Below are 24,391 nucleotides of genomic sequence, written 5' to 3' on the forward strand. Positions count from 1 at the left end.
GTCTACGCGGGCGCGGCGCGGGCGGAAGTGGCGACGCTGGCGTCCCTTGAGCCTGCGGCGGGCGGCAGTGACGGCCCCGGAGCTGACGGCGGCGGCCCGGGGGTCGGCGTGGACGCCCGCGGCGCCGGCTGGGGCATCACCAAGGGCCTCGACCCCGAAATGGCGCTGCTGGCGGAGCACCTGCTGAAGCCGCTGCCCGCGGACAAGCAGATCGAGACGGGGCCCTTCCTGGAGGCGGTGTCCCACCTGCCACCCTTCTTCGGTGAGCCGGGGTGAAGAGGGGAGCTGGCCCGCAGCCCTGACCCAGAGCGCACCCGCATCCTCCTTCTGCCGAGCATCCCCCAACCATCCCTCCACTAGACACCGCAAATCCAAATTCCCCACGCACCCGAGATCCCCTTTTTCTCCAAGCACCCCAAATTTTCCCTATCCCGGCCCGCTCCCAAATCCTCTTTCCCCCGAACATGTCACATCCTTCATCTCTTCCCAGACATCCCCAAATCCTCCATCTCCCTCGGACGCTCCCAACCCTCTGTCTCCCCAGACACCTCACATGCCAACCTGTCCTTCAGATGCTCGCAGTTCTCCACCCCCTTGTGCACCCCAGTCGTCCATCTCCCCACAAACACCCCTACTCTTCCAAATCCCCAATCCTCCATCTCCCCGAAAACATCTCTCACCCTATCATCCCCCTCTTCCCTTTCAGAGTGGCTCTCAACTCCCTCCCCTTAGAATGAATCCCCCCCCATTTCATAAACCCCCTCTTTTCTGTAAATTCTCCCAGCCGCTCCCTCATGGGACCTTGTGAACACTTCTTTCCTTAGAATTCCCTCATTCTCTTCCCTTTCAGAGTGGCTCTCAACTCCCTCCCCTTAGAATGAATCCCCCCCATTTCATAAACCCCCTCTTTTCTGTAAATTCTCCCAGCCGCTCCCTCATGGGACCTTGTGAACACTTCTTTCCTTAGAATTCCCTCATTCCAGATCAGAGACACCACCCACCACCCCCACTCCAAGGGCAGGAAGCCTGGCAGGGTGAGGAGGGGCCTTTTGGAAACGGAGTCGCAAAACTCTGGGGCCCTTTCCTAGGGAGAACCACCTAAAGCTTTCCCTCCATTTAGAACAGGGGTCAGGACAGGGGGGCTGTTATGTGGGGCGACATCAGACATGGAGTGCTTGGGATGGGGTCCAAAAGGAAAAGACCCCTCCTCCATATGTCATGCCCTGGGAGGTCATAGGAGCACTGAGCCGGTTGCAGACCTTCCTTTCTCGCATCCGTCAGCGCAGCCCACACCCTGGATGGAAAATGGGAAACAGAAGACAGTACCATCGGCCCCTGGCCTTTGCTTTGCTGGTCCTGAGTAAAGGGTGCAACCTGAGCTCTGCTTTTTCCTCTTCTGTGTGGGCTTGCCCAGCGCCCCGCCCTGCTGTTTCATTTGGTGGCCTTGCAGGAAGAGACCAGTCCAGAGGGCAGAGTCTAGCTGAAACCCGCAAACCGACAGAACCTTGACACTGACTTGGACTGAAGAGAAGTGGCACCTGGGGCAGTCACTCCCTTTCCCCCCTAGTGGGGGACCAGGGCTCACGGTGGGCAGTAGTCCCTGAAGTGCCGTGGGCTCTGGGGTGGTTGTGAGTACGTGGAGTCGTGTGCCCGCTCTCCTCCTCCACCTCTTGAGCCTCAGCATCCCCATCTGTGAAATGGGCGTGCTGATCTCCTAGGCTAGCGGCGAAGAGTAAATGAGGTGGTGTGTGTAATGTTCTGAGGCCTTAAGTGCCAAATAGATCTTAGCTGTTGGCAGGGAGAGGTGTGTGGTTGTTATACAAGTTCCTGGATTCAGTTCTGGTTCCTTCATAGAGTGGATGATTGATTAATGAGTAGCATTTGAGTGAGTGCCATTGGCTGGTTTGTACGATTCTCAGACCTGGCTCTTTTACGTCCACTGTTACATCCCTGGTACCCAGAACAGTGCCTGGCACACAGTAGGTGCTCAGTCAGAACTTGTTAAATGTATAAAACATTCTTATTTTCTGTATCTCAGTGTTGAGATAACACTGGCTCTCCAGGCAGGAGCTGGGGAGCTATCTGGTTTGAGCATTGAGGAGTTGCTGATTTTTGTGACAGGTTTTTCCCCCCTCCTTGGTTCTATGAGCATTTGCCCTGAACAAGGATTCAGAATCTGTTTAAGCTAGTCGTTCTCAACTGAGGGCGGTTTCGCCTCCTCAGGGGACATCTGACAATATCTAGAGACATTTTTGGTTGTCACAACCTGGGGGTGGCGGGGTGGTGAGGAGCACGGGGAGATGCTACTGGCACCTAGTGGGTAGAAGCCAGGGATGCTGCAAAACTTCCTCCAGTGCACACACAGCCCTCACCACAAAGAACTGATCCAGCCCCAAATGTTAGCTGGATCTCAAGGTGGAGAAACCCCGAGTTAAGCTCTGTGGCCCTTTCCTCCCTCATCTTCAGCAAGGTTGCCCATCAGTTCTGCCTCTGGGGGCTCCTTCATTTGATGCGATTATCGTGCCGGTTTTAGAGGAAAGCGGGGTGGTGGCAGCTGGAGCTGGCGGTGATCTGCTGCCCCTGCTGGAGAGCACCCCCTCCTCCTTTCCCTGATCTCAAAAGACCCTTGTCTTTGCTGCGAGCCGGGTGCTGTGGGCTGTCAACATCCGTTGACAGAAGCACCATTTATACAGAGGCCTCAGTGGGTTGGCCCACAGAGGATAATTCTTAGCACTATTAAAAAAAACGTGATGATCCATTTTGAAGCATTAGGCTCTTCTTGGGGGAGAGTTCCTCCTGAGGATTTAAGCTTTAGGAGGATGCTCCCACCAGTGGCTTTTCTCTGGCACTCAGGAGTCGATGGAGATCCGCCGTCAGCTCTGACACACGGGCTTTGTCTAGGTCTTGGGAACGTCTGGTCCCCTGGATGATCTGGGTGGCGTGTTTCTGGAATGGAGCAGGCCTGGGATTATGGACACAAGAAGTCTGAAAGGCATTCGGTGCCAGTTTCCTCCAAATCAGGGTTTCTCCACCGTGACACTGCTGACATTTGGGGCTGGGCCATTCTTTGGGGTGGGGGTCTGTCCTGTGCTTTGTAAGACGTTTAGTGGCATCTCTGGCCTCTCTCTACCAGATGCCAGTAGCACCCCATCTCCCCAAGTTGTAACAACCAAAAATATCTGCAGGAAGACCAAGTTACCCTTGGTTGAGAGCTACCGCTCTCGATATAAATAGGGCAGAGGGCTGAAAGCTGTGTTTTCAAAAAGTATTTTAATTCTGCAAGGAAGATCTGTTTCTCAAAGGAAAATTGAGCAAGAAGAAATGATAAATTAAAAATCTCCCTGCCATTTATTGAGCATTTACTGTGTGCTAAGCATTCTATGTAGATTAATTCACTTAATCCTCTCACAACGTTTTGAGGCAGAGTTTGTTGTTATTGTTATTTAAGAGAGAATAAAAAAAAAAGAGAGAATCAATGCTGACATTTCAGAGTATTTTCATTCCAGACCCATTTATATCTTTATCTATGTTTAAGGGGAAATATATAAGCTGCTTTTTTACACCCAACAATATAGCATAACCACCTTTACCCATCAATCAGCGTTTTTCATAGCTCCCTAGAACTTCGTTGTTTGAATGTGGCCATAATTTATTTAACCGATCCCCTGCTGCTGGACATTTACATTGCTTCCTTTTTTTTTTTTTTTTTTGCTCTAGTAAACTGTGCTACAGTGAACATTCTTGTATATATTTCTTTGCATACTTCTTTGGTTATTTCTAATTTTTAGAAGGGAAATTGCTGGGTCGAAGGGTGTGAAGGCTTTTAACCTGTTAGCACAACCCCATTTCTTAAACCATCATCAGTGGTGGTTTGGGACAGAATTGGTTGGGCTTGATGAATGCTGATTCTTTGGGCTGCAGGTCAGATGTAGCTCAGAACATCTGCATCCTGGGCTAACTCTTCCATATCTCCAGCCTGAGTCTCCCGAGCTGTATAGGTTTTGCTGTGTCCACTTAGAGGTCAGCCCTTTGTCCATCTTCTTTCTCTACCTTGACCCAGTAATTGGATCTCACCTCTGACTGATCAGTTTGCAGCTGACTTCTGTGAGGCCCTGCTCTCTCATCTTTTATGGTCAATTATGCAGCTGTTCTAGAGCATTTGCAATTGGAGGATGGGGGGGTGGAGGGAGGGGGAGGGAGAGGCTTAATCATTTAGTCTTGTCACTTCCTGCCTAGAAGCCTCAGTGGCTCCCTGTTACCCCGCCTTGATATCTGTGCTGTAGCCTTTCGCAATGGCTTGCAGCCCCACAGAGGGTACCATGTCATCATCTGCCTCTGGCACTTTACCTGTGTCAGTTTCTCTGGCTGGGGTACCACTCCTCTCTGGCCCACCACCTTCCTCTCACCTGGCTGGATTCCACTTATCCTTAAGGAATCAGCTTAGGGGTCACCTCATCTGGAAAATCTTTCCTGACTCCCATGGAATCTACCCCATTCTGACACTTTGAGTTATTTCAGTGCACTTGGTGAGCTAGTGATGTTTGTCGAGTGAATGCTTTTGGTTCCATTCCCATTTTTCTGGGTTCTTCTAAAAGTGTTTTGCTTTTCTTCTCTCTTTCTAAGTTAAAATATAGAATCAAATTAAGATACATAACTCATATCCTGTACCCATGGCAGACGTTAATAATCAATCATGATACTGTTTTTTTCCCCTTTAAGTCTTAACACAGCCTCGGCCACTCCGAGGTCCATTAGAATTGATGCATGAGGTGACACCTGTTTGCTCTCACTGTTTAGGGAGCAACCAAAGATGCAGGAGCTGAAAGTAATGATTTCTACCTCTTGGTTCTTGAGATCCAGATTGCAGGGGTGATTTTACTTCCTTCAGGCTTCTTAGCTTAATTAAATGGATGTCCATAGAATTGAGCCTTACAGATATCTGACACTCACGAAACAGTCCTAGAGTAGCCCCAGAAAGAGTGGTTTTGCATCACTTTGTTTCAATGCTAGCTCTATTTTGGGTGGGGGTGGGGCGGGGGAATGGCAGGCCCAGAGGCACAGAATTATCTTGTTTTACAGCCAAAGAAACCAAGGCCAGAAAGGTTAGGTGACTTGCCCAAGGTCACACAGCCAGCAATTGACCACAGAGCCAGACTAGAACTCAGGCCTCTGGACTCCTTATGCAGTGCTTTTGCTGTTGTGCCTGCCTGCTTTCCTGGCTTCCTGTCTGGTCAGTGGAGCCAGCCTGTTTGGCCATCGAAGTCCAGGAGCTCTGCTGGCTCCACTGTGGCTTATCCAAGACGCTGGGAGCCCCAGACCAGCTATGCAGGTTTCCTTGGAGCTGCACGCCTCATAATCATCTTGCCAAGCTGGGACCATATCTCTTGCCTATTTGAATGCAGACTTGATAGCTGGGGCATGGAAGTCATCCAGTGGGGAGGCCCCAGACAGCTCAGTTTTTCCTTTAATTGGGACATTGAGTTAACTGCCTGGGGACCAGCCCCACCCACACCCCTTGGCCTCTAAGAAGTTGTTCCTATCATTGCAACAAGCACCTTTCAGGACTTGGGACCACAATTTTTTTGGTTTTTGTTTTTTAAGTTGATACAAATATATGTTTATTTTTGGTTTTGTATAGAATATCCCAAGAAAGAGAAACAAGAAACTGTATTAACCCTCGTCCAGGTTAGTTATCATTTTGGTTGAGTGTTGAGAGCTGGATGCTGTAGCAACCGCAAGTAGACTGCTTCTAGGAGGAAGAAACAATGTACTTTGCGGAGGGCGGTGGATAAGTCACTTTCAGCAACGGGTTTTGCAATTTTGAACCGGCCTGCAGACTCCTCTCATCCATTGGAAGTGTGTTTACAAGTAGTGAGTGAGGATTCATTAGCCTTGAGGAGTACCTACTGCCTGCTGGTGAGACATACTCATGAACTCACCTGGCCTAAGTTAGAGCCAAGTAACACCTGTATAGAGGGCTGCCGCTGACCCTATTGTCTTATCCCGTCCATCTGTGTAACAGCCCATGAGCTGGCTGCTTTGGAGGCTTAGAGGGAAGAAGTTGTTTTGAACCTGGGTCTATTATCCACTGAAGTCCATGAACCGAAGTCTCTAGATAGATGGATATTGGCATCACGCAGCCAGCCTGAGCTTGAGTGCTGGTTCCATGGTGCCCCAGCTGTGTGTCCATGCCCTAGTGCTTCCCCTCTCTGAGCCTGCAGCCCCATCTGTACAAGGGGGAAGCTGGGCCTCCCAGGAGGGCCGATGGAGGCGGCCTCCCCCAGATGATGTTGGCACCCAATGCCTAGAATCACTCCATCTTTTTGCACAGGTGGGACAGACATCCTCAGACCTTTAGAATCTGCACTTCTTGCCACACAGCCCTTGGGAAACAAGGTTCTTGCAAAAAGAAGCTGCCTCTGGCTCTTGGTGACCAGCTGCCAGGGCTTGGGGCCAGCTGAGCTGCCTGGCTACTGAAGCAATTCTCACTTATAACATCCAAAGGCCAGTGCAGAGCATGGACAAATGGTGCCCACCTGCTCTGTTCCCCCAGTGATAAGGATGAAATCCTCTTGATCCTCTGGGTTCAGAAAAGTCCAGCCCTGAGGTCAGGGACTGAGGTCTGGCCTCTGCTGCTGGAGGGAAGAGGATGGAGAAGAAAGAGGGAAAAGACCCGAACGTCCACTCTGTCACCTGCTAGCTCATCCAGCCCCCGTTTCATTCCTCATCTGTGGAGTGTCTGTCGCATAGGGCTTCTTGGAGGAACAGTGCCCCATTGTGAATCGCCTCCCAGGCCCCAGCAATGTGCCTGGCGGAGCATAGGTGCCCAGCCAACATGGGACTTGAAAGGGAATGGAAAGAATGCGTGACAAAGGGCTTTGTAAAATATAGTGCATGACCCCATAATAGCTAGCATAACCCCTGTTTTGAGTGACTCCCATGTGCCAAGCATCGAACTAGCCGATATCTCATTTCCAGTCCTTATCATGACCTTATGAATTAGGAGGAATTGGTGCCATTTTACAGAAGAGGAGACCAAGGTTCAGAGCGGTGAAGGGATTTGACCAGGTCACACAGCTAGTAAGGGCTTTATAGGGGGCCAGCCCTGCCACAAGTCTTCCAAAGTAGAAAGGGCCGTTTTGAGCTGTTTGTCAGTGAGGGGAAATGATAGGAAGTAAGTTCCCATCTGGCAGTGTGCTTATTTCAATGAGCTTATTAGAATGGAAATGTAGGTTGCATTGTTTCAGTTTTAAAATGGCCTGGATGGATGTTAACTCCTTGTGTTACATTCTTACAGAGTTACTTGTAACAGGGTTTGTTTGTTTGTTTTTTTAAATTGTTACAGTGTTAACTGTATCTGAGCTTTTAAAAGTCATTACAACAGGGGCTTCCCTGGTGGCACAGTGGTTAAGAATCCGCCTGCCAATGCAGGGGACATGGGTTCGAGCCCTGGTCTGGGAAGATCCCACATGCCGCAGAGCAGTGAAGCCCGTGCACCACAACTACTGAGCCTGTGCTCTAGAGCCCGTGAGCCACAACTACTGAAGCCCATGCGCCTAGAGCCTGTGCTCTGCAACAAGAGAAGCCACCACAATGAGAAGCCTGCACCCTGCAACAAAGAGTAGCCCCCGCTCACTGCAACTAGAGAAAGCCTGCATGCAGCAGCGAAGACCCAGTGCAGCCAAAAATTAAATAAATGAATAAATTTTTTTAAAAAATGTCATTACAACGGATCAGCCCTCTCCAGGGTCCTATAAAACCTCTGCTTTCTGCCCCTGCAGTTCCGCAGTCAGCTCACACTTCCCCTGGCTCAGAAATGATTCCTTTTCTGCACTGCTGTTCCCCCGAGTTCCTTTCTCCACTCCCTTCTGAGATCTCAGACATTAATGGTCAGGAATACATGGTCCTTATTTTATAACTGAAGGGCTCCTGTTAATTTTACCCATATCAATCAACTGATAACACCTTCTTTCCCTACCTCTCTCTCCTCCCTCCCTTCCTCTCTTTCTCTTTTGATTTCTTAATCATTGGAATCACTCTTTTCTGGATTTCTTCTCTAAAGAATCATGATTATAATGTATAATAATAGTTATTATAATCATAATCATAAAGAATACTTTTTTAAAAATTTAGCCAGAAACTATGAGGTGAGGCCTGTTATTAGCCTCATTTTACAAATGTGGAAACTGCGGCTCAGAGAGTTTAACTAAATTCTCCCAGGCCACACAGCAAGTAAGAGAAATCATTTTCCCATCTGCATGCCCAATTGAAGGCTGGTTTTTGCCAAAGGGGTCAATTTTGGATAAAGAGAATTGGCATGTCATGGGGGTGATTTTTAAAAGCATCATTTTGTAAACATTCTTTTCTCTTAGATATTAGGATAGTAGAATTTAGAATGGGAACTAGTTTTAGGAAGGTGGGCATTCTCAGGGCTCTTATGCTTCAAAATAGGCCTTTTTGCAGACTGAGCCATCTCCACACACACACACACGCACGCACGCACACGCACGCACGCACACAACACCACTTACCCGTGGATTAATAAATGATTCATCTCCATCAGCTGTAATTTGAGTGCCTCCCATTATGATCCTTGTAACCCAGGATCTGTAAAGTTAACCTGGCCCATGTGTTTAACAACAAAACCTTATTATCCAGCTATTGAAAAAAAAACATTCAATTTGAAATAGAACCTCCCCAAACCAGGCTCCTAGAGTCATGACACAGGTACCCTCTTCTTCCTTTTTCAAATAAGTATTTATGGGTTGGGTCTGGTATTCCCACACTGAATCACACAGGCTGAAAGTGAAGCTGTGTGTCTTAAAAATGGAATGCTTTTTGTTCTTGAAGGAAAATTATTCCTGAGATGAAATGAGAGGGCGGGGCCAGGGCGGGGGCGATTCTGTCACCTTCTTGACTAATGTTGGGAGCATCACCTGTTGGAAGATACGGTTATCTGAAGAGGCAGGCTTTGAGGGGCAGCTTGGATGGAAATTTCCAAATATGTGCTGGGGGCTTGCTCAGAGCATCATGGCAGGTGCTTTCCAACTACGTTGAGGCCAGAAAAAGAGGAAGTGAATGTGATTCTGTGTGGCATATGGTGACTGCTGGCTTACGGGGAATTCTGCTGTCTGGGCAATCTCAACCATCTCAACGATGACAGAGACCCGGGCAGAACTATCACAGAGGTCATGCACAGAATGCTTGCTTGGTGCCTGTTTCCTCTTATTTTGCAGGCAATGATGACAGAGTTGGCTATTTGTTTTCCAAGTATCTAGCAGAATCAAAGCACTGCAGAGAAAACAAGAGGAGTTTTTTTAAAAACCACACAAAGCTGTCCTAAATCCCTGAAAACATACCATGTAGAGCCATTTAGAGAAGAGTTGAGGGGGCCTGTGACGTCACTGGGTCACACCTTTATCATAATTCCTGTTTTTGATGATGGTCCTGTTTAGAAAACTGCAAATGGCTTGCTGTACAAAAGCAGGGATGTTTGAGTTACATTTTGAGAAATTCCATCCAGAATGGCTGAATGTGAAAGTTGGTACATTCATAAAATTTGGTAGATGGAAAATATTTCACTGATTTATTTTCTTTTCATTATTGAGATTAAATGTCTTTTCCTTTCTTCTTTTAATTGTCCATTTTTCCATAAGGTGGTTGTTTTTTTCTTATTGATTTGTTTGAGCTCTTTACATATTAGGGATGATAGTCTTTGGTCTATGATATTTGTTACACAGGTCATCCCCTCCCCCAATCAGTTTGCTTTTTGGCTTAGATTGGTGATGGGATTTCCCCCCACCCCAACCCCATCCCATATAGAAGGTTTCTGGGTTTTGTAATCAGACTTATTGGTCTTTTCCTTATGCCTTTTGGGTTGAGTAGCATGCTTAGAAAAGTCTTCTAAACAGAAGGGGCCATTTGCCAACATGTTCCAGGTAGCCAAGTCTTGACTGTGTTTGGAATCCGTGCCCATTAGAGTTGGTTCCATGAAGTGAGATGGTGACATTGTACCTGATTTTTCTTTTGTTTGTGAGACAACTTCCTTTGATGAATGAGAAAAGCACCCGAGGGCCCCCCCACCCCCTGCCCTTCCCTTCTGGCAGGTTCTGGGTGTCATTCTAAAGAGCCTGTTGGCTGACAACAATGAAAAACAAGTTGGGGTTAACTGCAAAACAGGTAAAACAAGAAAGGTAATAATTTTGAGGCAGGGCTGCATTCTGTAGGAAAGGTAAAGCTGGATAACCCTCCAGAAGCATGTCGCATCATATCCACAGCAGCGGCCAGTTTGAGTTTCAAGGCTTAGGCCACGGTGTGCTTGGGGGTGAAAATCATTTCAGGGTTTTCCCGTCAGAGTCCTTTCGCTTTTGTTGAGTTCACACACACAGATAGAAATGTCCTAGAAAGAAAGGCTAGAAGGAGTGGTGGCACCAGCCTTGGCTAATTGTGTCTGCATGCCTGACTCTCGCTGTGTGACCCTGGGCCAGTCACTTGGCTCTTCTGGGCCTGGCGGCCTCGGGCTGCGCCAAAGCAAACATAAACCCAGAGGCTTCCATGAGGCGTGTTGAAGCTGGCTTCAGCTTACCTGGAGCGCCCCCTGTTTGCCCAGCACTTCAGGGCTCTGGAAAGGGAGGGGCCTGAGCCCAGAGTGGTTCAGGCACTGGTCCAGACACCAGAGCTCAGAGCCGAACCCAGGACCGGGGCTCTGGAGCACAACCGTGCCCCTCCCCTGGTCACAGGCGGCCCCCAGATGCTGCCAGCCCGACTCCTGTGTGCCCATCTACGTGTACACAGTGATGCCGTTCCTGCCGGCAATCGCCCCCTCGCCCTGGCCCCACGCAGCGGGGAAGTGGACTCTGGGGTCTGGCGGCCTCACCACCCCCCTCTGCCGGGGTCCATCTCCCAGCCCTCGACTCTCCTCTCTCTTCTGCTCTACAATTGGCTCCAGAAGTCCATCCAGGCCCCACGTCCTACTCTGCAGTAGAGCAGAAGCTCTGTCCCCGCACGGTAGCCACGACGCACAAGAACAGCTGCCTTGGGGCCCGGCTCCTGCCAACCACGGCAGCCTCATGACCCGAGTGACACGCTGTTGGGAGAAGGCGAAACAAAAAGCCTTTCTCCCCGCCATCGCGGGGTGGGGCGGGCACTCAGAACCACACAAGAGCCGTTTCTAGAGCCAGGGAAGCTGAATAACATTCTGTGCATGTCTAAAATGCATGCCCAGTGACCTGAGTCGCTGGGAAAAGCTAGGAAGCCACCCACGCGTGGTTGATGATGGTCTGTCACCAAGCCATGGTTCCGCATCTCCAACGTGGGATGGCTTTACTCGAACATCAGCGCGTGGTGGGAATCAAATCACAGCCAGGCTCAGGGCCCTCACTTGGCACATATGGCGCCTGCCCCATCACAGCAACTCTACGGGGGTGGTCCCTTTCCAGGCGGGGAAACTGAGGCCAAAGCCCCTTCCCATAGCCTCTGCCGTGTTAGTCGCGTGGGTCCTTAGACCCGGTGCATTGGGTCAATCTTCACTATAAGAAAGTGGCTAGAAAAAGAACCTGGCAGGAAATGTGCCTCTAGATTCACGTTTCCTATGATCTGCCCCCTCATTCATGCTGGGGTCCAGCTCCGTGCCAGGTGCTGGGGGCACAGAGGCGGACTGAGGCTCCCTGGTCTCTGCCCTCTCTGAGCTCAAGTCCATGGCAGGGATGGGTGGAAAACAGAGTTACATGTGGAACCACAATCATGGTAGCAGTGCAGTGGGCTTGGAGAAAAAGTGGAAAGAAGAAGTATGACTTTTATGAGCAGAAAAAAGTGTCTGACATTCTTGTTCTTTTGTTTTTTGTTTTTTTTTTTGGCTGTGCCACACGGCATGTAGGGTCTTAGTTCCCCCACCAGGGATCGAACCCGTGCCCCTGCAGTGGAAGCACAGAATCTTAACTGCTGGACCACCAGGGAAGTCCCAAGTCTGACATTCTTTTCCAACTTTATATATGAAAAATTTAAAACATACAGCAACCCTGTTTGGGAAAAGCATCTTAGGAACTTGTGTAGAAATCAGCGATTTTTAGGAGATGGCTGCTGTCATCTGCCGATGCTGGCTTTTAGCTGCGACATTTCCAGGCTCCAGCCAACCCTGCTCACTTCAGACTGGCCCCCACAATCTGAATTGGCTCTGGCTAGTCCATCCTGTTAGTGAAGGCAGTGGTTTGTGTATACTGACAGACTCCCTCGGTTTGTCTCAAGTCCGAAGTCAAGGGGAGATTCTGTCAGCAACCAAAGACCTCTGTTCAGTCCTGAATGGCGGGGCAGGTTTGTCTTCCAATTCCAGGGCTTGTTCCTATACTTGGTGCTCCTAAGGGTATAGTCATACCCCTTCGATTGTCTAGTTGGTGATTGTATGGTGCAGTGTTAAATACATCGCAGCCTTAAAGCTGTTTGCCCATTTTGTCTTTAAAAATCTGAACAAATGGCTAGCGAACTCTTGGTGAAATTTAAATGTTAATAAAATAGTATATCCATTAAATAAATAAATAAATTAAAAAGTAAAACGTACAGCAAAATTGAAAGCATTTTACGGTGAATATTCATGAATCTGCCACCTAGATTCTACCATTAATACCTGACCATACCTGTCTATCCACCTCTCCATCCATCCATCAATCCACCTCATGTCTTTGGACAGCATACATTTTGAAAGATGTGGCGGTGAAGCCATTGGCCATCCCTTAGGAAGGGTGTTTTTTTTTTTTTTTTTTTTTTTGGCTGTGCTAGGTCTTCGTTGCTGCGTGCGGGCTTTCTCTAGTTGCGTCGAGCGGGGGCTACTCTTCGTTGCCATGCGCGGGCTTCTCATTGTGGTGGCTTCTCTTGTTGCGCAGCACGGGCTCTAGGCGCGCTGGCTTTAGTAGTTGTGGCGCGTGGGCTCAGCAGTTGTGGCTCGAGGGCTCTAGAGTGCAGCCTCAGTAGTTGTGGTGCACGGACTTAGCTGCTCTGCGGCATCTGGGATCTTCCCAGGCCAGGGATCAAACCCGTGTCCCCTGCATTGGCAGGCGGATTCTTAACCACTGCGCCACCAGGGAAGCCCCCCCTTTGGAAGGGTTTCGCCAGTCCCTATGCTGCCCATCCGTGGCACCTGCCCGGCTCCTGTGAGGCTCGGAATTGGTGACCCTTGGTTGCACAGTCAAGAGGGGAAGAGTCTCCAGTGGTGGAGAGTCCTGGCTGTCTTGCATTATTATTATTTTTTTTTAAAGGAAGTTTCTTTTTATTTATTTGGTTTTTGGCCACACCACTCGGCATGCGGGATCTTTGTTCCCCGACCAGGGATTGAACCCTTACCCTGAGCAGGGAAAGCGCTGAGTCCTAACCACTGGACCGCCAGGAATTCCCTGCATTCTTATGTTAAGTCTGGAATGCGTTGTCCTTTGGGGGAGTCCGTGGTAAATGTCCCGGGAGAGAACACGTTGCAGGGCTAGCAAATTGCACAGCCTCCCAGGTTGGCCTTGCAGGATGAGGTCAGCGCTACATCAGGGAAGATGAAAGGGTGGGTGGAATCATTACCTCATTAATGCCCTTGGCAGGTCCACCTGGGAGTCCAGAGCACCCAGGATCAGGTGGGACGGGCAGCCTGCATCCCCCCACCCAGCACCTCGGAGCAGCTCCTGTGGCCACCCCGGGGGAGGTCCAGCGTAGCCCCGTGGAGGGAGATGTGCTCCCACAGGCGTGAGAGAGAGGCCGGTAGCTGAGAGTAGTGGGCTCACCTCTCGGCCCGAGGATTCTGTGCCCGGGAGCCTGCAGCAGGGCAAGGCAGCCACCCCGGGCCCCATGAGGGCCTCAGTTGGGAAGTAGGAGAGTAGAGGTGGCAGGGGGCACAGGCCCAGTGTTCCCACTCAGCGGAGGTCCTGAAGGACCTGGTGCCTTCCGAGCCTGCGTGACATTTGCTGGACCGTGGAGCCTGGCCCTGGTCATGCTACAAAGTCATAAAGATGGTCACAGTTCATGTACTGAGGCTTCCTGTGCTGGCCACTCTGCTAAATGCGTTCAGGGCGTGCACTTTAATCCCCACGTCAACCCTATGAGATAAGTACCACTGCTGCCCCATTTGACATGTGAGGAAACTGAGGCACAGGAGACTTGCTCAACTGGATTCAAACCCAGGGTGTCTGGATATCTACCCAACCTTCTTTCCATTGGGTTTTGGGGTATTTCATTTATAACATCCAATGCTCTTTCCCCAGTGCACCTTTTTTGTAACAGCTACGATTAGAATGTTCCAGATGGCTGGCCAGGTGTGCTGGGTCACCTTGGGTGGAATTCAGCCCACAGGTGTCCCTCCCCCAGTCCTCCGCCCCTATGCGGTCAGTTGGCACGCGCACCGAGGCCCCAGCCTGGCCAGCGGACAAGGGGAAGCTGGCGCTGGTGTTTCCCCGCCGTGGGTTTGGTACCCACTTGTGGCCTGCTTGGGCATCTTTGCCCCCTGGGCTCTGTATCGAGGACAGTGAGAGGTGTTGGGGAAGCACAGCTGTCTTCAGGCTCTGAGGTGAAGTCCTTGTTGAGTCTGCTCAGAAGAGAACCGGCCCTTCCCCATGTGTTTCCTCTGTGCCCAGCCCTTAGCAAGGAGCTCTGACCCGTGGGCTGTCTCTGGTCCCTGTGACAGCCTGCTGGGGGATCACAGAGGAGGGAAAGGAGGAGAGACAATCCACAGTCAGCTCACATTTCCCATGGAGTTCCAGGCACTGCCAGTTTCTAGGTCCACATTTCATCAACTCAGAGGTGCCACCTATTTTAAAATGCTCTGTTGTTTTATGAACCACCAAGACAGGAAAAACGCCTCCAATTAAGAACATTCCGATTCCAGAGTTGAACAAAATATGTGTCTTGGAAGTGGGTTGTTTCACATCATCCTCACAGCAGCTCTGATCGGTTCTGTTGGCCCATCTGCTAGATGGGAAAGCTGAGGCTCAGAGAGCAGAAGGGACATGACCAAGCCCACACTACCAGCGTGTGCAGAGCGGGTATGGAGCCCCAGTTCATCGAGCTCTGTTAAGTGACCAGAGTCCCACTCCTGGTGGGTTCTGCTGGGCTCTTTTGCAGAGTCTCAGAACGGTGGGGCCTCTGGATCGCCAGCTCACTTCCTCCTTAGAAGCTGGTGAATGAGGCGGGTAGGATGAATTGGGAGATTAGAATTGACATATATACACTATGGGTACTATGTATAAAATAGATAACTAATGAGAACCTCCTGTATAGCACAGGGAACTCTACTCAGTGCTCTGTGGGGACCTAAATGGGAAGGAAATCCGAAAAAGAGGGGATATGTGTATACGTATAGCTGATAGCTGATTCACTTTGCTGTACAGTAGAAACTAACACAACATTGTAAAGCAGCTATACTCCAATAAAAAAAAAAAAAAAAAGAAGAAGCTGGTGAACTAGCTCTTCTTCCAGCTCGTAAGATTCCTCGAGCTGCTTCCTGGCCGGCTGGTTCATTAGTGGCCTCCGCCCTGTCAGCCAAGATGGTTTCTTAGAGTATTAGTTTTGCAAGATACTCTACACTGTGCTGTCCAATTTGGTAGCCACTGGTCACATGTGGCTATTTAAATTTAAATGAATGAAAGTTAAATCAAATTACAAATTCAGTTCCTCGATCACACTCGCCACATTTCGAGTGCTCAATAGCCACATGTGGCCCACGTTAGACGGTGCAAATATAGAACATTTTGTCTTAGGAAGAGAGGGTGCTGTGGACAAAATGGTTTTCCCCCTAGATAGTCCAGTTGTATTTTTTTTTTAGTATTTATTTATTTATTTGGCTGTGCCATGTCTTAGTTGCGGCATGCGGCCTCTTTTAGTTGTGGCATGTGGGTTCTTAGTTGCAGCATGCGGGATCTAGTTCCCCGACCAGGGATCAAACCTGGGCCCCCTGCACTGGGAGTGTGGAGTCTTAACCACTGGACCACCAGGGAAGTCCTAGTCCAGGTGTATTTTAAAGGCTCTGACAAGTCCTGCAGTAAGAAACTGGTCTCACTCAGAGCCCAGCACTCCAAATTGCCCATGAACCATTTTAACACTTAACAAACAGCTCTGGGCTTCCCTGGTGGCTCAATGGTTGAGAGTCCGCCTGCCGATGCAGGGGACACGGGTTCGTGCCCCGGTCCGGGAGGATCCCACATGCCACGGAGCGGCTGGGCCCGTGAGCCATGGCCGCTGAGCCTGTGCGTCCGGAGCCTGTGCTCCGCAACGGGAGAGGCCACAACAGTGAGAGGCCCGCGTACTGCAAAAAACAAACAAACAAACAAAAAACCAGCTCTGCCTTTCCTTAAACACACCAAGCGACCTCCCCTCCTGTCCCCATTGCCCATGGAGGTCCTGAATATCACCCTCGTTGGAAATCTAAATCTCTCTTCTTATTTTGTCCCCAGATTGCCTCGGCTCCCCAGTGTTTACTCCCATCAAGGTGGATATAAGTGGCAACATCACAGTACGTACTTGGCCCTGCAGCCCCGGTACCCAGATCAGGACTCTATAATCCCACCCCGTCACCAGTGCCCTGCTCCCTGCCGCAAGTTCCCCAGGCCGAGGAACAGGAAGATGTGGAAATGGGCCTGGGCCTCAGCTTCTCTGACTTGGGGCTCCAGGTTCTTGGTCCTCTTTGCAGTCATGCCATGCAGTCATAGCCAAACTAGGACCACAGTCTGGAGGGTTGACCTGAGAAGGAACCTACTGGTTCTTGTATTCACTCTACCAAACAAAAAATAAACTCCAAGGTCCACAGGTGCACTGACCCTGCCCTTCCCTTCCCCAGTCCTGAGAGTTCCCGATGGCATCCCCTAGCCACTGACCCTCCCCCCGTGAGGATCCACTCTGAGCCTGGTTCTGTGTCATCATCCCCATTTTACAGACGAGGAAGCTGAGGCTCAGAGCCGTTGAGGGGCTCATAGCACGGAAGTGGCAGAGGTGGAATTCACAGCCAAACTGCCTGGCTCCAACTCGGGAGCCTTCTTCCTGGACGTCTCAGAATCCTAAGTACCTATTTCCATTTGTCCACAAAAGCGAAACTTCAGATGCTTGGGGTTTGAGGTGCTGTCAGTAGTGGTTGGAGAAACATGGACTCTGGGGCCTGGCCAGTGCTGGAACCCGCTCGCACCTGCACCAGCTATGTGACCTTGAGCACGTCATTTCCCCTCTGTGAGCCTCAGTTTCCTCATCTGCAAATTGGAATTATGACAGGAGCATCAGGGTTGCCGTGAGGATCACATGAGGCTGTGCCCATAAAGTACTTCGCAAGTCCTGTAAATGCGAACAGTCATGGTTATTGTTATGACAAGCCCCGCTGACAAGCCCCACTGCAGGTCCTGGCGCTGGGGGGCAGGAGAGCGAGGCTCTGGCGGGGTTCTCCTCCACCCAGCACGCGGGCAGCCATCTATGGGGGCAGCCTTCCTAAGGGGGAAACCCTGTGTGCTCCGTTTCAGAAAATCAAAGCTGTGTATGACACCGACCCGGCCAAGTTCCGGACCCTGCAGAACATCCTGGAGGTGGAGAAGGAAATGTATGGAGCAGAGTGGCCCAAAGTGGGGGCCACGCTGGCGCTGATGTGGCTGAAGAGGTGATGGGCTCAGGTGGCTGGGTGTGTGTGGCTGGTGGGCCCGGAGGCCTGCTCTGCAGAGGAGGGACGGCCAACCCCGCCACTGCCCCACGGTGTCTGCCTGATGGGGCAGGACGGGCACTTCCTGTCTTTCACATAGGCGCTCTTCTTGTGTAAAGCTAGTTAGTGACAGAGAAAAAGCACCCTGGTGGCCAAGGCCAGCCTGATGATGACGCTTCCTTGCTTGTTCCAGCCCCACCAGAGGCATAGCAAGCCGGCGGGTACTCTGGCCGTTGTGCTAAGCTGTTTAGACACCCAATCGCATTTCATGTGCTGTGAGTTAGGTGTGGTTATTCCCATCTCCCAGAGGAGGCCGCTGGGGCTTCTGGAGGCCAAATCACATGCCCAGGGCACAGGGGCAGTGCTGGGACTGAGCACAGTTGTGCAGGTTGTACACTGCACAAAGATGTTCCATCTAGGCCCGGTCACATTCACACACATGGTAGATTTGTATATTATGACAGCTTCTTGACAGAAATACAGCATCTTGAGGACAAAGAACTCTAATTTGCACAAATTCGTCCTGTGGCCTGGGGGCAGGGTACCCCGATATGGGATATGAACTCAGACAGTCTTACCCCAGAGTTGACAGTGCTTGTAACCGTGATACATATTGTCCTCATAGCACATATTTGGAGCCGCATATAATTGTTCCATCTTACAGATGAAGCCATTGAGGCTCAGAAAGTCCAGGCAGCTTGCTTGCTGAGATCACGCTGCTCTCTACCAGCTCCAGAATTCTCCTTTAGCTGTGCAAACTCCCCAGTCCCTGGCAACAGCTGTGAAGCCAGGGACCCATTCTCTGCCCCACGGATGTTCCCAATGTTGCCCTTTCTCTGGGGCCTGGAGTCAGGAGCCAGGAAAGATGCTCTTCCCCTGTCTCTCTCTCCATGCCCTGAAGCTGCCCCACCCCCACCCCCATGCACTTCTTTAGTGAAACAGAACAGAAGAATCTGCTCCCTGGAGGGTGTGGCCTGTGTGGGCATCAGGGGGTAAGTGGGCTATAATTAACAACCTTACGGCCTATTTTATGACTCGCCCCCACTGAGCTACCTACTCATGTCTGTCAACAAGAGACTCACAGACCTGGAATAAGGAGCGCCCCTGGGTCTATCCATTGGCAGGTTCCATAGGTTTCTCAGGAAGAGCAAGCCAGAGAGTGACGTTCAGATCAGTTAGATTGTTTGTGTCCAGATCAGACGTGGGCAGAGCCAGGTGACTGGGAGAGCACATGCCGGTGGATGTCAACAAATCGAGCACATAATAAGCACCTGCTGTGTGCTGTGCATGGTGCCGGGTGCATGGGATGATGCTTGGAGAGGCGTGGCCCCTCTTAGGGTATCACAGCCTGGGCAAGGGGTCAGGCTGGTGGGCAGATCCTGACAGCTGGGTATCAGACCCTGGAGCAGAGAGAAATCAGGGAGGGCTTCCCGGAGGAGGATCGCCAAGCAGGGTCTCCAAGACTGAGCAGGAGGGTTCCAAGAGGAAGAGGCCTTGCAGAGGCCTTGGGAGGGCAGGAGAGGCACAGCATATCTGCCCCTCCAGGAAGATCTGGTCTAGCCAGGGCCCGGGATGCAAGGCAGGAGCAGGGAAAGATGAGACGGGATTGGACAAGGATGAGTTCCAGCCTCCTCAGGGGTGCTAGGGAGCCACTGAGGGGCATGAAGCCCATTGGCAACAGGGTAAGATGGGGCTTGAGAAGGAATCGTCCCAGCTGCTGGTTAGAGGGGGATCATTTGGGCTGGGAGAGGCAGGGGCTCAGGAGACGTGGTCAGCCAGGGCAGGGCTGGGACTGGACCCTGAGCTCGCTTCCACACCCCAGGCTGATCCCCAGTGGTTGAGGGTTGTGATCCAAGCATGGAGGATTTCCCTTCACCTCATAGGTGATAAAGCTTAACTTTTATTCCTTTAGTCCTCGGGCCCAGAACTCTTGCCCCTAAGAACCCCCCAGCCTGAATCCTACCACCCTGCAGGGAGGGAGCAGAGGACCCCAGCTGGGGAGTGAGACAGGCTGGGTTCACATCCCGGCCTTTGATTGAGCTTTTCGGGGACCTCTGTGTTCCCTTCTGTGAAGTGGGCAGATCATGCTAGACTTATTCTCACGGGGCTGAGGGGAGCAGATGAAATGATGTGGATTAAAGGGCTAGTACTGATCTGATTTTCGACTTGGTCACCCTGCCGTGACCCACACCCTTCTTCTGGCTCTTGAGTCATCACCCTACCCCAGAGGAAGGGCTCAGGTGGCCATTGGAGGATGCAGACCGTGACTCAGGCAGTGGTGGAGGTGGGGAACCCACAGGGTCAAACTCGCCTGTGTTCTCAGCATGTCCCTGGTCTATGGTCCCTGAGCCCTTTGAGGACCAGAGCTGTAGCTTCAGCCCTGCACTGGCTGGCTTCATTCCTCAAGAACTGATGGCCATGTGGCCATGGAAATGGGCTAGACAGGCCCGGACCCTGCCCTCACAGACCTTACAGCCCAACAGGGACTGGCCCCAGGCCTGGTATAGATGAGGTACTTGGGACATGTGACGTGAGCCGGGGAGTCACGTTACACGGAGGCTGTTTGTAGACACATGACAGCAGAGGAATCATCACCCCCTTTGGGGTGTCCATGCCCCCGGCTCACCGTAGGAGGTTAATACAGAGCACATCCGGGTCTCCGCGTGCGGCGCTAGTGGGTGGTGCCGACGGGGGCGTGCAGGGCCCTGAAGCGCCGTCTCCCTTCCGGCTGCAGAGGCCTGCGCTTCATCCAGGTGTTCCTCCAGAGCATCTGCGACGGCGAGCGCGATGAAAACCACCCCAGCCTCGTCCGCGTCAACGCCACCAAGGCCTACGAGATGGCCCTCAAGAAGTACCACGGCTGGATCGTGCAGAAGATCTTCCAGGTGAGCCGCTCCGCAGGCCCGGAAGGACCACCTGCTCGCGGGGCCCGCCCTCTGCCCCGCGCCCTGTAGCTGCGGGCCCCGCCCCCCTCCCGCCCCGGCTCAGGAAGGGCTCCCCTGTCCATCTGGGTCGAGGCTGGTGCTCCGAGGGACCCCTGCCGCGTGGCGGGCCTTTTCCTAGATGCTCCGTGGTGGTTCTGATGAGGGGCCTGATTGGGAGGCCGTGGGAGGAAGCAGGGCAGAGACTGAGGCCATCAGGCTGATGGGGGGCTGGCCTCACTGGCCCCTTGGATTCAGCTGGGGCCCTCGCACTGGGGTGGGGAGGGGAGGAAGGGCCCCTGTGCCCACGGGGGCGTCTGCTTAAAGAACATTGGCCCACGAGGCTCTTGGTGACTTGTGTTGGGGTGATGATGACCACAGGCCTTCAGCAGCAGCCCGGCCTTGGGAGAGGTCCACTGGGGACGTGTGGAGAGCCCTCGGGGTGCCCTGTACACTGTCGTGGCTGCCCTTCCTCCTGAAGCTCCCACCATCCGCTTTTCCGCACTCCCGTGAGAACCGGCATCTGAGGGCTGGTCTCTGTCCCACGTGGCACAGGTCGAGGGTAGGCGGCGTCGGGAATCTGCTGGATCCAGGCAGGAAATAGGGCCACATCTGGGCCATCTGCCCTGGCAGGGCTGGGGACAGTGCTCATCCTGGGTGAGGGCACCGCAAGAGCCCTGTCCCCCACCACCCCCGGCAGAGCGTTGCCCCCCCCCTCCCCCGTGAAGGCCTCACGACCACCACCTCAGTGATAACCATGCGTCCTGGATGCCTGGCCTGGCGGGCTGCCGGTGGAGGGTGATCCTCACAAATGCACCGAAAGGTACTGTCCTTGCCTCCATTTCACAGATGAGGAAACTGACGCCCAGAGACGTTTAGGATCTCGCTAGAGGTCACACAGTAAGAGAAATGGGCAGCTGGGATTCTACCTCCTGAGCCTCAGTATCCTCATCTTGCAGATGGGTGTAAAATAGGCCCTGCCTCACAGTCTCATTGTGAAGAGTCAGCGTGTTACTCTGTATAAAGTGCTTGGCATGTGGTTTACACTAAGCAAGTTGGAGCTATTTCTATTTTGATTCCTAATGATAACGTTATTATTTGTAATTTCCTCACCTTCTCAAAAGGCTTGTAGCCTAAGCTTTTTATCCGGTTGCATCCTTTTCCTTCTGGCGCTGAAATTCTGTGTATGTCCGGTTCTCTGGACTTTTCAAGTTGTCAGGGAAGCCCTGAAATTTAGGGAAGTATCACCCCCTGAAGGACAAAAGAGGAACAGCACAGATCAGCCGTCCTCTCCCCGGCTCAGAAAGGTGGGGTCTCAGGAGGAAGCTGTTCACTTTCTCCAGGGCGGGGAGCCCCGTGGGAAGAGGCTCATCCACGCCGAGCACCTGCTGTGTGCCTGGTGCTGTGCTGAGCACTTTGCATGACCTCCTTAATCCTCACAAAGGCAGCCCGATTGGGTGGGTGTCATTATTATCCCCATTTTACAGATAAGGAAACTGAGGCTCAGAGGCTAAGTAACTTGCTCAAGGCTCACCGCTAGTCGGCGGCACAAGCTGGAATTTGAACCCAGGTCTGTCTGTCCCCAAAGCTTCCTGCTGTCTCTCACCGGGGTAGAAGGGGACACACATCCCCCTTGGCCTTTCCCATCCAGCACCACGAATAGCACAGACCCCTGCCCAGCACGGACCTCTGGGGAGTCCCCTCCCAGAATCCCGATGGGCCTGGCCCGGTGGCTCAGGGTCTCCCTCTCCGCTAACACGGCGCACCCCCCTCTCACCCGTCTCAAGGCAGCACTGTACGCGGCCCCCTATAAGTCCGACCTCCTCAAAGCACTCTCCAAGGGCCAGACCGTGACGGAAGAGGAATGCCTGGAGAAGATCCGCCTCTTCCTGGTCAACTACACGGCCACCATCGACGTCATCTACGAGATGTACACCAAGATGAACGCCGAGCTCAACTACAAGGTGTAGGCCAGACCCTCAGCGGGCACCCCAGGCCGCATGCCCCTGACCACAGCCCCCCGCAGGAACAGGCAAACCCGAATCACTGTGAATCCAGCCGGCCAGCCACCCCCAGCCTGAGGCGCCCCCCAGAGCAGCCCAGAGATGGACCAGGGTCTGCAGGGGACCGGCCCTGCTCTTTTAAAAGTCACTTTTGGGGTCTATCCTCCTGGAGCAATAAATAACGATCTCACTTCCGAATTTCATGACAGCACAGACTGACTTTATGGCTTCATTTCAGTGTGATAAAAACTGGTTAATGTTTCTAATAAATCAAGTCCTAGGGTTTTTTTGGTTTCCCACCACCACCCCATGCGGAGCGTGACTCTGGGGGAACTGGTGTCAGACTCCTCACTTTAAAAATAGGCATGTGTCCTTCTGAGGATCTGGCTGAATGATGTTTGGTGTATTTTAAGGACCACGAGGGGGTTTGATCTGAAATTATACAGGGCCCCTATTGTGGGATTTTTTTAAAAGCAAACTGGCGTGTGTTCTCAGTGGTTGGCACAGCCCAACCTCACAGCACTGTCATTAGAGCCTGCTCTTTCTTACTGTCTTTTGCTAGACAGTGTTTTTATAGCTGAAACCAACCAGCAAGCCTTTGATGACCAAGGGGAGGGTTATTTTAAAGCTATCAGGCACAAATAATTGACCATAGATGACTGTATTTGCATTCTTCTCCATAATTATCTTCTTCAGGGACAGCTTTTCCAACCTAAGAAACTACCTACCATGTGTATTCTTTCAAGGGGGAGAGGATGAACCCAAGAACACGCCTTGCTGCCTTAACTGTCCTTCCTGGCGCTAAAAAGAGCTGTATTTTTGAAAGTGTTGGGGCGAACAGAGCAATCCCCAAAGAACTGATATGTGTTAAAAACCCAGTGAGGAACAATTGGTGATTTTTATGTGGAAACTAAATAATCCTTAATAAATAAATCTCTATTTTGGAATCACATTGGTGTGCTGTTTTGGTTCTTGATTCTTTTTTTTTTTTTTTTTTTTTCCGTTCTTTCTGGATCAGAGGTTACAACTGGGGATAAGCCTACGACCTGTTTTCTGGCCTCCAGGTCCTATTTCTGGTTGAAAAAAATAGAACTGGTTGCCACATTGAGAAACTGGGGACATGTCACAGAAAAATCTTGATTTCTAGCTTCTTTTGAAAAATCAGACTGCCCGTCAGGAGCTGAGAGATGACTGCCCCCTTGGCTGGATGGGGGGAGTGGGTGGATATAGTTTCCATTTTGCCTCAGTCCCCACCAATCCCTGTTGCCTCCCCAACCCTGTGACCATTGGTTATTTGAGCTTTATCGTGGGCTGATGCTTTTTCTGTTACTAGGGTTAAATGTAGAAGGAAATATTTTACTTCATTCCTGCTCCTACAGAACTGATAGTCTAGTGGGCAAGATGGACCAGTAAATCACCAGTGATGATATAGAGTGGTCAGTGCCCAGAGGGAGCCTGGGGCTACAGGTGGGGGGTGCACATCCTGGGATGACGCTGAACCTCGATGGAAGGGTTGGGGTTGGGAGGATCCCGGTAGAGGAGGAGAAGGAGGGGACACTGCAAATCATAGGCAATGTCCTGGTGGCTTGACCCAGAGCAGGCTGTGTGTATATGAGACATCATGCCACTGAGGGATTTGAATTTGACCCTGAAAATTATGGAACGCCTTCAAGGGTCTTGTGCACAGTCAGTTGGATATCCAGTTCGGAAGGCTCCCTCTGATGTGGCCAAGGGTTGGACGCCTGAACTAAGCTTTTTGCTGTCTCTGATTTTATTATATTTTCTAAGGTTGCTGATAGTAGGAATGCCACTGATCTTTCTAAACTCTA

At 51.5% G+C, this 24,391-nt stretch overlaps 1 protein-coding gene across 4 annotated transcripts; it reads left to right on the forward strand.

Annotated features, from left to right (window-relative positions):
- GLTP (glycolipid transfer protein) lies at nt 1-23,514 on the forward strand. Of its 4 annotated transcripts, none has more exons than XR_008616665.1 (6): nt 1-262; nt 16,416-16,474; nt 17,466-17,599; nt 20,373-20,523; nt 22,351-22,523; nt 23,259-23,514. XR_008616665.1 is itself a non-coding variant. In XM_055082886.1 (6 exons), the coding sequence occupies exons 1-6, from the start codon at nt 160-162 to the stop codon at nt 23,319-23,321; spliced, it is 687 nt and encodes a 228-aa protein (XP_054938861.1). In that variant the 5' UTR covers nt 1-159; the 3' UTR covers nt 23,322-23,514. The 4 variants fall into 4 exon arrangements, 3 of the variants coding, with proteins under 3 accessions (XP_054938861.1, XP_007115659.1, XP_007115660.1); XM_055082886.1 differs by having other exon boundaries at nt 22,347-22,523; XM_007115597.4 differs by having other exon boundaries at nt 22,347-23,514.
- The last annotated feature ends 877 nt before the right edge of the window (nt 23,515-24,391 follow it).

Source organism: Physeter macrocephalus, unplaced genomic scaffold (genome assembly GCF_002837175.3).
Source record: "Physeter macrocephalus isolate SW-GA unplaced genomic scaffold, ASM283717v5 random_319, whole genome shotgun sequence".
Taxonomy (NCBI): Eukaryota; Metazoa; Chordata; class Mammalia; order Artiodactyla; family Physeteridae; genus Physeter; species Physeter macrocephalus.